Source organism: Chaetodon trifascialis, chromosome 10 (assembly GCF_039877785.1).
Source record: "Chaetodon trifascialis isolate fChaTrf1 chromosome 10, fChaTrf1.hap1, whole genome shotgun sequence".
Classification (NCBI taxonomy): Eukaryota; Metazoa; Chordata; class Actinopteri; order Chaetodontiformes; family Chaetodontidae; genus Chaetodon; species Chaetodon trifascialis.
In genome coordinates, this window is record NC_092065.1 from 27,702,234 (window position 1) to 27,714,445 (window position 12,212).

At 43.9% G+C, this 12,212-nt stretch overlaps 1 protein-coding gene across 1 annotated transcript; it reads right to left on the reverse strand.

Annotated features, from left to right (window-relative positions):
• Positions 1 to 523: 523 nt before the first annotated feature.
• On the reverse strand, positions 524 to 7,413 carry hyal6 (hyaluronoglucosaminidase 6). The gene is made up of 4 exons (XM_070972149.1): positions 7,303 to 7,413; positions 2,384 to 3,352; positions 1,939 to 2,028; positions 524 to 1,211 (listed from the first exon to the last, which is right to left on the reverse strand). Exons 2-4 carry the CDS (start codon positions 3,308 to 3,310, stop codon positions 726 to 728), a joined length of 1,503 nt encoding a protein of 500 aa, XP_070828250.1. The 5' UTR covers positions 3,311 to 3,352; positions 7,303 to 7,413; the 3' UTR covers positions 524 to 725.
• Between the last annotated feature and the right edge of the window lie 4,799 nt (positions 7,414 to 12,212).

Here is a 12,212-nt window from a genome sequence, read left to right on the forward strand (position 1 = left end):
CAGCACCTGATCCTGGATAACAGACCTGCAGACTGTTATGTTTTAGGCTGTAAAACACAGAAGCATGATTAGCATAATTTTATTGAACACTCACAGAAAAGTGTATCTTTTACACAAATTTCCCAACTGACTAAAAAGTTTGGATTTACACAGAGACTTAGGAGACTACTCTTCCTTCCAGTTTTCGTGAGCAACAAACAGAAGTCAGACCGATTTTGTCAAATATATGCATCCTGAGTGTAAAGATTAACTGTGGTGATGTGAGTCACCTGTGATGGATCTCTCAGGGTGTCCGAACTCAAATCCACGATCCTTTAGATGATCCCTCGTGACACATCGACTCCTTTCCCAGTGTTTTTAATCTGATATGAGGAGCTGGAGAAATTTGCTGTGAAACTTTGTCACTATTCAGGATCTTTAATCTGCGAAGGAGCGAGTTACAAACTTCTCATGAGCCCACAGGAGTGTCGGATACTCGTCTTTGATGAAACTGCCCTTTTGATTAAGATATATTTTTCTTAGATGACATAAACTCAAGTGCTGAGAAGTATTATTTTGATGTTTGTATAAAGAAGTTGGAGATTTTTCCATTAATTTCAACCAGTTTTCTTGGAGCAGCATCTAGTGGACATGAGAGGAACTGCAGCTAATCACGTTTTACGTCGTTCTACAGACCTGTCTGTTGTCCTCTCTACAGCTGTGGTCCTAACTTGAAGGCTTGTTGTCTACAGTATCAGACATTTGATAATCAGACAGAGTCCCAGGAACATGATGATGCACAGACAGGAGAAATGGAGGGACAGGAGGAGCAGGATGTCTCCCAGCAGGCTGTTCTCCCTGGGGTGAGGCAGAGGGATGGCGGGCTGAAGCGGTGGAGGTGGAGGATGAGGTGTAGCCTGGGGCATCTCGCAGTAAACACCTGTCCAGCCCTGGTAGCACTGACAGGTGAACTTCTGCTTCATGTCCAGGATGTCGTGGTTGTTGAGGTGACCGCTGACGTGGAAGCGAGGGCCCCTCGGCGCCGGGTTGCGGTTGATGTGGAAGAAGCGCGGGTTCAGGTGCAGGTAAGCGCTGGAGTCCAGACTCTTACGGACACACCTGCCATTCTTCTTGCAAAGCGCTTTGCTGCACAGCTTGGCGGCAGAAGTGACGTTGATGACATAATGTCCCAGCGGACCATCAATGTACTTCTTCACTGTCAGGCAGTTCCTCTAAAGGAGACAAGAGGCAAACAACACGCCATTAGTCAATGAAATTAAAGGATATTACTTGTAGTTTTTCATGCTTCAAATCAATAATGACGAGTCATCTCTGGAGAGATTATCCACACCATCAGTGTTTAGAGTTCCTACCTTCTAGGTATTGATTATTCTCTTCTATCCTCTTCTCTTCTCATTTAGAGATAATGGGCTAAAATATGCCAAACCAGTTATCATTAAAGACAGACAACACATATCAGTTCATTTCATTGTGCACTTGCTAAGCCCGTGTCCTGTTCAGTCAGTGGTAGTGGATGACTGACCGTGGAAATGTGCAGCTTGTGAGAATAAGCTAATTCCCAACCTTTCAGCTGCCATGTCCATAAATTTCTCTCAGTGATAAATTACCTGACAGATGTAACATGTTTTGCCTTATCGTTTTAGCCAGAAAAAAACTAATAAAACACCATTTTTGGAAATATTCGATTTTGGAGAAGACAATGATACACTTTATCTTAGTAACTTGTTTTATGTGAACAATAATGGGATGATGATCAGTTTAAGACTGTCCCGTTAATCTACTTTTGAGTGAATTTAAAGCTTTTTGGGGAGAGTGTCTATTTAAATAGGTACTGAAACCTTTGTAGTGCATGTCGGCAAATAAACACCAAGTTTGTACCACATTAACCAGTTTAGCCAGTTTGAACAGTGTTTTTTTGGTTGTAATTTTGACCGTTACCTGTGATCGAGCGTATTCAGATGATCCCCAGAGGATGACACCTGATGCTCCCAGGGCGGCGCTCTCCCCAATGGTGTGAACCAGGTCGCTCTGAAACAAAGCGACAGAAGCATTTTTAGCCAAGTAAACACCTTAAGTCAACAATAACTGTCCAGCCTTTTATCACACATGCAGCAATCCAAAAGTGTCTTTCTCTGGGAACGCATTTTAATGTACACACTTGTTTATATTGACATCACTAGAAAGAGGACAGCTCAAAATATTTTAAGATTCACTGTAACGCAGCCACCAGGGCCAACCAAACCAAGATCAGTTTCAAGGTTGAAGAATTGTGAGCGTTTTGTTTTGTTCAGGTGGTTGAATTAGCAAATTCAACTATGCGTCTGTAAGATGCTGAGGGGGGCACATTTACTAAGCACAGTTCATCAAAAACCTGAAAACTTACCTCTGAAAGAACCACAAAGGTATAGGCATAGAAAGGTCTGGAGTAGACAAACACAGGCAATGTGGAGTCTGTACGGGCGATGGACGCGATCCTCATGGCTTCCTTGACTCGATAGTGGACGAACTTGACAGTGTTGGGGGAGGACTTGAGCTCATAATCCAGGTAGATGGACGGGTAGAGGGCAGTGCTTTCCTTCCAAAGCCACATCAGATGGTCGTTACGTACGTGTTCAACGTTGGGGCATTCGCCAGTGTATCGCTGCGGGTGCTGCTTATACCCATAGTTGTAGCAGTCTGGGAACAGGTAAAACCCCCACAGTCCATCTGGCCTGCGAACTTCGGCCAGGGCCAAGGTCAGGTTCATGAAGTTCTGCCCAGCCCTCTCAAAACTATCCTTTGCCTCCTTCTCAACTTTGCTCTCTGGCCAGTTTGGGTGAAGTTTCCGGATCTGTTCCTTAGACTTGTTGCGGTAAATGTCTTTAGAGCCCCAGTTTCTGACCCACTGAGGCCTCCAGTTCTCCCAGTCAATGACACCAAGGCCTCGAAAATCCTTGTGGGGGATTAGCTTATCGATGTCAGCCCGGGCCTTGCTCAGGTGTTTGGAAATGCTCTGGTTCTGTGGTAGTCCACCATTGATGGGAACCCCAGAGTTGGAGTAGTATGGGTAGTATCCCAAGTGGCTGTGGTAGAATATGGTAACATTTGGTCCACTCAGTGTTTCATTGAGGTTTGCTACGATGTCAAAAACACTGAGATCCAGGTCCACCTTGAATCGAAGGCGGCAGGACTCCGTTGGAGCGTTCCACACCACAACAAAAGGCCGATGAGGGATCAGAGGTGCCCGGGCCGGCTTCATCTGGTCACCCCAAACTTGGAGCTTTACTCCAACGCCAACCCACAAGGCCAGTACCAGGAGACGCAGCTCCATCACTGCTACGGCCCCTGATTCCTCATGGAGCAATTAGTCGTCCTACAAAGGCAGAGGAGAGAATTGACATGTTTGTAGAGGAAATATACACATTACGGGCTTCGGTGAGCAGAGATAATCAGGCAGGTCTGTGAGAGGACACGAGTGATGACCACTGAAGTGAATGCTCCAAATTCCACAATGCAACAAAAAACAAAGCACCCCTGTTCTTACAGGGAGCAGGACTGTGATGAAAAGGTTCAAATCCCAAAGCAGCAGAGACAATGTGGACAGGGAGAGCAATCAGGATAAGCTCCCCCTCTGCCTTGTTTTTCATCATTTATCACCCATTAAAACACAGATTAACTCAGAGACACTTTATCCATAGTCAGAAGAAGGGCTCTACTACTATGATTCTACAAATGTTGTCAACAGTTCTTCATGATGTAACCTCAAAAAATTAATTACATTCTTTGGGGCTGATGCAGTTAAGAACATAAGGTTTATATGAACATTTTAAAAAGTACACTCGTAAAAAGAAAGAAAGCATCTCTGGTTCATGTGTTTTTTAGTAGACACTTATTTCTCAATTTTCTTAATTTCTTAAATTGAATCTGTATTTTTAATAGCTTAAAAGCTTAAAAACCCATTCTGCACACTCAGTTAAACATTCAGTGCATACTCAAACATGTGAAATCTCTTCATGGCTCTGTCTTTTATTTTCTTCTGGTCCCTCCAGCTCTTTATGTAAGAGCCCCCTCTCCATCTAATTGCTCTTGGCGCCCCCTCATATGCAAGTAATTCATATTTTCAGTTTTTCCAGAGTCAGGGGAAAGACATCGTGACCCGGCTCTTGGGAAACATGGCCACTGAGGTTGCCTCCAAGGACGCCATGGAAAATCTCCCATCATTCTCTTCGCAGGATTGTAACCAGAGCAGGGAGCAGGAAACCACCAGTGGGCTGAGGCTTCTCCGATCATTTCAACTTTTCATTCATCTGAGGAGGCGCTGGCCTGGAGCTGATGTTCTCTGATGACTTTAATGGCACGAGAACTTTATGATGGCAGTCATCTTGGATGTGGATCAGTGAGTCGAGAGTTGGAGAAGACAGTGGAAGAAAGAGGACTAGGATTTATAGACGCAAAAAATCGTCAAGATGCTTCCTTCACAGCGTTTTAAGAGGACTGTAATTCATTCGATTCATCAATTCCTCGTGTCCAGCTCAGTTCAGGAAAGCATTTCTTCAGGCGGCTGTGTGCAGTTTCATAATCCTCCCAGCTGGATGGTTTCTCTGGTGATGCTGATCCAAGACAAACAGAGTGCGGTGAAGCCACTCAGGCTGTCCTCCAAACCACTGAAAGGCCCAGAACCTCTGGAAACACCGCCACTCCAGACCACAAGAAAGACCCCCCAAACACAAAGTCTGGGTCCAAACTGACATAGGAGACGCAGTTTGATGCTTTGTCTCAGACAGACACAACTAAATGGTAAAAAGCAGCTGAACTCAACTAACTGGATCCAGATGAGGACAGGGTAAACTGTCAGTGTGAGCTAACCCTCATATAGCCATGCTGCTGGCAGACTTCTGAGGATGGCAATGTTGGTGCACCACTTTGGTTCGGACTGAAATATCTCAACATCTCTAACTATCAGATGGATTGCCATGAAATTTAGTTCAGACATTCTTCAGAGGATGGATTGTAAAATGTTTGGTGATTTCCATCCGACACCATCATCAGGTCAAAATGTTAATTCATTCATGACTTCAGCACCTGCACAGCCTCACAGAGCCACCAGTGGGGCTGACTGTTGAGCCCTCGTCAGACCAGCACTTAAAACATGAAATCAGCTCATTCAAAAGGAATTGCTGCGATCGTTCATTCTCTAACAGGGAAAGCAGACCTCTTAGAGTTCAACCTTGATTAACTTTGACATGTTAACTCATGCTGTTAACCAATAGCAAGCCTTCTTAACAGTACTGACCTTTGAGGGACCAAATATCTAAAGTGGAGGCTGTGTTATACCACTTTATTTAACCTCATATGAGACAGAAGTCCTTTGAATAAACTGTGAGCTGAGCTAATGAGGTTGTGGTTGACACTTAAAAAGCTTTCTGGGTGAGCTAGCCACTTGCATGCTAGTGCAAGTCAGCCACATTAGCTCTCTGGCCTTCTCTCTGTTTGGTCTTCACCAGGCCGTTTGCTCCCTCTTGGCATTTTGTTCTCAGGCTCATACATAATTCTCACTCAATAGAGTTACTGAACAGGGAAAACAGTGAGCGATCGAGCTTGCGTTAGCTGGATTTTATCTGTGGCGTGTTGGCAGACATGTGTGTAGATGTGATGAAGTTGTATTTGTGGGTCCCAGGCTGGTCTAGATGGGTCTGAGCGAGTGTGTTTGACTCATGACCAGCTTTTACAGCCTAATCTGGAAAATATGAGGCCAGCCTTGAATTAGCAGTTAATGATCCAGCGTGAATGTCCAGCAACCAGAGACAGAGTGACTGTCATTATTTAGGAACACTGTGTGTGTGTGTGTGTGTGTGTGTGTGTGTGTGTGTGTGTGTGTGTGTGTGTGTGTGTGTGTGTGTGTGTGTGTGTGTGTGTGTGTGTTGGGGGGCCTTTAAAACCACAGAAAGTCTGAGTCAGACTGCTGATTTGACTCCCAACATGTACATAGATTATGACCGTGTGGAGTTACAAATGTGTCTGCAAGACAAGTGTGTGTGTGTGTGTGTGTGTGTGTGTGTGTGTGTGTGTGTGTGTGTGTGTGTGTGTGTGTGTGTGTGTGTGTGTGTGTGTGTGTGTGTGTGTGTGTGTGAGTGAGTCTGTGTGTGTGTTTGTGTAACAAAGACGGCCGTGCATTCAGGCCTGATTTGACATACTTCATTGACCCGATCCATTACACACCCTTGAACCGACCCGAGCCCAGAGCTGACAGTCCACTCAGATCCATTCTGGTGTTGGACATATTGATGCAAACCTGAGACGTGAGGCAACACAACAGGACTCTACCAGACCAGATTAGACTGAACATCATTTGGACCTAGACCAACTCTCCGGTCTCGCTGCGTCTTTGAAGAGCTTCTCTCCAGAATATAAACACCAGCTGAGAACATGAGGATGGCTTTAGGTCTATATGGAGAACTAAATCAATTTGTTTGCTCAAATTTAATTATTATTTCTCAACAAAATGTAATGTATGAGCATGTAAAAGAAGAAATACTTGTTGGACCGTCAAGCCCCTTAGACCTTCATATTCCATCAGTCTCACACACGCTGATTGTATCTGGTTCATTTCCAGGTTTCAGTGGAGTTTTGATTATGCTCAGTGGTGGTTTTCAGGCTGCGGTGTCTCTGCTGCAGTTTCCAGATGTGATTTTATGGTTTTATTAACACCAGCGCTCAGGCTGAAACAACGACAAGCTACGTTCCACATTTTACCTTCACAGTTTAGTCATTAAGCCCGTCTGTCCACCCATATGTCCCCCTGTCTATGTTTTATCCATTTATTTGGATTTCTCTGCATGTCCAAACTGTGTGCACGGGGCTCCAGCTGGATCATGAGTACGAGGCCGAGAGTGTAAGAAACTGCTGAGACTTTGTGATTATCTGCTCTAACGTAGCTGCACATGTTAGCATGTCCGGCTAAGGACTGGAGCCCTGTTGGAGCCAAGGTGCTCGCATCTCAGAGTTTGGAGAAAGCAACTCTGCCCTTCTCTTTATTGGGTTTGGAACATGGATGTAAGATTTGGGATGAAAGTCCAGCCACACTTAGAGCTGCATTTGCCAAACTCATCGATTACTGAATACATGGACCTTAAAGCTTAAACCTGACCACACTAAGGTCAAGTATTTTCAAACCAAACCATCCAAAGGATAGGATTAGAACAACTATTATGATGTGAGCAGACTTAAAGGGTGGTTGGTTTCAAGGTTTCTTGCCTTGATTGACAAGTTAGGTTAAGTTAGAGGATGTAAAAACTGTTTTAGGACAAAGATAACACATCTTACCGTCCCTGCTGACTGTGCCGATCAACACCTCCCGCTGGATGATTTCCTCATCTCTTGTGTTTTAAAGCTCAGATTCTGAAGTTGTCCATCTGATAAGCTGCTGAATTGTCTCTGTCTCTGTCCCCCCTCTCAGGTCCCCGGCTGATCTCGGGGCAGAGATGCCCCTCTATTGTTGGTTTGGCCCCTCCTCATCTGTGTCCAACAGGACCCTCATTTACTGGACCAAACAGCAGATGAAGTCCTGGCCAATAAACAGACTAAAGACCTATTGTGGATTACAATTATCCCCCCACAACAACAAAAAAATCACAATCATCCCCTATTGATCGAGAAAAAGAGTTAAAAACTAATCAACTAAAAAACACCAAACAAGTTCAACCTACATGCTACAAACAATAAATTAAGACTAATTAAGAGTCTACAGCAATGCTAACGGCTCCTGAGGCTGTTCTGAGCCTTATGCTTTGAGCTAATTGCTAATGCTAGCATGGCACTATGCTCACAATGACAATGCTAACATGGTGATGTTTAGCAGATACAGTGTTTACCATGGTCGCCATCTGAGTTTAGCTTGTTAGCATGCTAACATTTGCCACACAGATATCTGTATATTTGATTATAAACCAAAGTACTGGACAAGCTGAATTTTTTGCCCTGATGATGGCGCGAGAGGAAAAGTTCGGATGACTTCAGTTACTGCAATTCATGTTGAAGGGGACATGTATGTCATAAACTTTACGACAGGAAAGCTCAGGAGGTCACTGAAATGAAAATCATCATCTGAGGAATATGAAACTTCTGTGCCATTTGTACGACTCTCCAAAAATGTATTTTGAGATTTTCATTGGTCCTGAGATTTTAATTAAGGGGTGTGAGATCCCACACTACCCAAACCCAGAAACTCTCGACCAGACACCGAAAAGAGTCTCTCCAAATGTTTAATTATCTGGATTTTTCACATTTTAGCTGTTTAAATGCTCAGTTATAGTGTATGTACATTTGATTTCTAAATATGAGCATCAAAAAAAGCCTTCACCACTACCACCAAAAAAATTCTGTCAGGAACAGTAAAACTGCTTTTACCCCTTAATACTCAAAGCAGTCAGATTAAAACAAGTGTTAATTGTTGAATAATTCTGCCCCCGTTTCTAAACTCCCTCAATTCCCAGAAAAACTACAGAGGACATGACACCAGTGTTGCTCCGACCCTGAGACCCGACGTTGAGAAAGGTCGAATGTTCCAGGTTTCCAGGTTCAAGTTTTTGTCTCCCATCTGTATATTTCCAGCTGAGAAAACATCACTGTTATTATATGGACTGTCAGTACAGCCTCACCTCTGCATCAGCACTGCAGACACATCCAAGAATCATCATTTCACGGCTGCACAAACACACAGACTCGACACCAAAGTTGACTTTGTATCACACTTCCCAACGGCCGTCACACAATACCACCTGAGCCTGACTGCGGAGTAGCTTCCATAAACTGGAGATACGATCAAAGTACATTCCTTCAGCTCGAGACCTTCCTGGAGAAACAACTGAGCAAAAACTGCAGATGGTAAAGAAATCCCTTCCAACCTTTCCATTTGCTTTTCGGCCTCAGCGGGCTCGAAGGCTGAACCCAGTGCACCATGCAGAAGCTCACCCTGTCCATTAGTCTTCAATGGGAGGCAAGTGAAACATCTCTGACAGCACTGTGAGGCAACTGGCATCTCTTTTTTTAACAGTGTTTGCAGGAAAATATGCAAAATTGTGAGTTTGTGGTGAATATTGTCATCTTTCTGAGGCTCTGAGAAGGTTTGGATATTATTTGCTCACATGAGTGTCTCAACTCAGACTCGCCAACCTCTCTTAACTGCAACAACATATTGTCAAAGACTTGTTTCATCTTGCCTAAGACATAATTATAAATGCAAGAAAATTGATGTATACCACAAGTCCTCCTAAATGACTCATACATACCACTTGAGAATGAATCTGTATGTACAAGCTGTTCTTTCTTCTTGCACAAGGCTTGTTGTTGTTGTTTGTTCTCTCTGTAGCATTAGCTGGCTAGCTGCAGCACATACAGACCAAGTAGCTAAGTGGGTGATGATGGAGAGATGAGCTACTTTGGTTGACGACCACTATCCTGTTGTAGGTCTGACAAGGTGTGCTGAAGAAAGATGCAGCATCAACAACAGCCAGCTCAAGGTAATTACTGCACAAATGACCTGTACAGTTAATGTATTAAATTTAATAAGATTTTGTTTCTTGGTGGCGTCTCATCGATGTGTGGATCAGAGGTTAGAAACCACTGCTCAGGGGACTCCGGCAGGACTTCAGACTGCTTTACCGTCTGGTTTTCTGACTTGATTTTTCCTTAAGAAACAACCCCTGGCTCATCTTTACAGACTGGGCCTCCCGAGCGATGCTGCTCTACAGGTAATACAGCCGACGACTCTACCACACACAGACAAACTGCCGCAGAAGCTCGATTTCAGGATGCAGAGCTGTGGAGGTGAAGCAGTTTGTGTCAGCTGCAGAAATACTGGAAATGCTGAGCAAAGCGTAGGCAGAGCTGAAGGAACAAGGAGAAGGTGGTTTCCATCATGCTTTGTCATCAGTCCAAAGTATTTACATAGAAGGAGCCAGCATGCAAGCCTCCAGATCTCCCTCACACCTACGTTAAGGTGGTTCATATGAAGCGTTCAGCACTTAAACACATAAAACACCAGATAAAATGACTGTTATGTGACCAATCTCTCCAAAGCACATTAAATATGTCTGAAACACACACACAGGAGCTACGCCACTGGAACATTTAGCATGTACTGATCTGATTTTGTTTGCGACTGCTTTACTGGAGTCTGTGTGCTTTAAATTGTCCGTAATGTCTGTGTGTGCTCAGGGTTTTTGGCTCTAGAGATGTCAGTGTTTGTCTTAGTGCTGCGCTCACCAAGACAGACTGAAATAGTCATGTGAAGAACAAAAAAGAGGACGGAAGAGAGAAGTTCAAACCCTGCTTACTTTCCCACCTCCACAGGCCTGACTGTCGGACCGCCTGATCCGCTGAATGAATGAACCTGTGGACAGGAAACAACACAGACAGACGAGATGACTCCCATCATGCCGTTCTGCACCAGCGTTGATTCGATTACGCCGGCAGACTGAGAGAACAGAGTCCAGGTTACGTCTGGGCCACAGAGGAGAATTCTGGGAAGAGAGCTTCATTACAGATGCTCTCCACATTTGTCTGTCGCTACCTGACGGATGAATGTCAGTCCATTTTGGAGATGTAGAAGTCAACAAATCTTTTATTGGATGAAAGATGTCAACATGATGGAATAGTAGTAATAATTCCTACAATATGAAACACTGCTGTATTCTGATCTGCAGCAAAATATGCAACAGCTTTTCAGTTTTATCTTTAAAAATCTTATCTTGAGATATTTAAGATGTTGTATGCATGCGCATGTGTAATGTGGGCAGTGGGTTGTGTGTCAAATGCATCCTATAACCCTGCAGACAGTCACTTACCAGACAGAAACAGGTTGTCATCAACAGTTTTACAAATATCTCGACTCCTCATTTACTATAAATCCTTCAAAGCTATAAAGGGGGACAGGTGCCCTGCTCAACAGCACATAGACAGAGGTTGATAAGGCAGCTGAGAGTACTTTACAAACCTTTTGTCTCAGCTGGTCCTCAGACATGTTCCTGCTCTGTGTAAAGTGTCTGACGCCATCTAGTGGCGCCATCATGGAAATACATCAATATACAGAGACCCTAAACTCCAAACTGCTCCCAGGGCGTCTTGAACAGCTTCACAACCAATTTCACTCCATTTCAGCCATCAAAACTGCAAAAATTCTACTTTCAAAATCATAAACAAATCACAAAATAAGATCTTCTTTGGAGTTTGTTGGAAGTTCAGGGAGAAATGCTCAAATCTGACAGAATAACTGCTGGAAGTCCAATAGAGGAGCTTTTGGTTTTGATAAGACGTCTGTTTCACTTTGAAAACCTGAGAAATATCTGAGCAAGAGAAGGGAAAGAAGCAGATGACAATCATCAAATCCATCTCATCTCTGCCGCCCCTCACCATCTGTTAAAATTAACATCATCACCGTCCTCTCTGCTGCACAGGTGTGTATGAAACGAGATAAAAGAGTTTGCTGTGCAGCCACGCTCAAGGTTCCTTATGAATGTAAATGAAATTTCACCTTTTTATTTATAGGCAGCAGTACTTTGAGCACTAATATGCTAACATGTGCACACAATGACCACCATGCTGATGTTTAGAAGCCATAATGTCTGTCCTGTTCATCATCTCAGTTCAGCTAATACATGCTAACATTAGCTACTTTGCACCAAACACGAGGAACAGCTGGGGCTGATGGGAATGGCCTTAGTTTTGAAAGTGTTTGGTTTAAATAAAAGTACTGGACAAATTGAAATTGCAGTCTGATGGTGATAAATGAAAAGACAGAGGACCTCTGAAGTTACTAAGGTTCATCCTGAGGGGAACATGAATGTGTGTACCAGATTTCTTGTCAAATGTCAGAGGAAAACTCAGGGATCTCCAAAGTCATTAGAATTCACCCACTGCGGACAGTGAATGGTTGCATCAAACGTCATGACAGTCCATCTTAAAGTTGTTGAGATATTTCAGTCTGGACTAACGTGGTGGACCAACCGAGGGTCTTTACCATCCCTCCAGCATGCCGCTAGCATGGCTAAAATGACATCTTCTGATCCCATTCCTGCTCTCCAGATAATGAACTCTTTTTTAAATACCCAATGGCCCTTCCTTTAACACCACCATAAGATAATGGTCCTATTTTCACAACTAGTAAAGCTCCAAGAAGAGAGACACCACCAGGATCTTATTGCTGTCCAGCCCTGCAGGCTCTATGGGACCCTTGC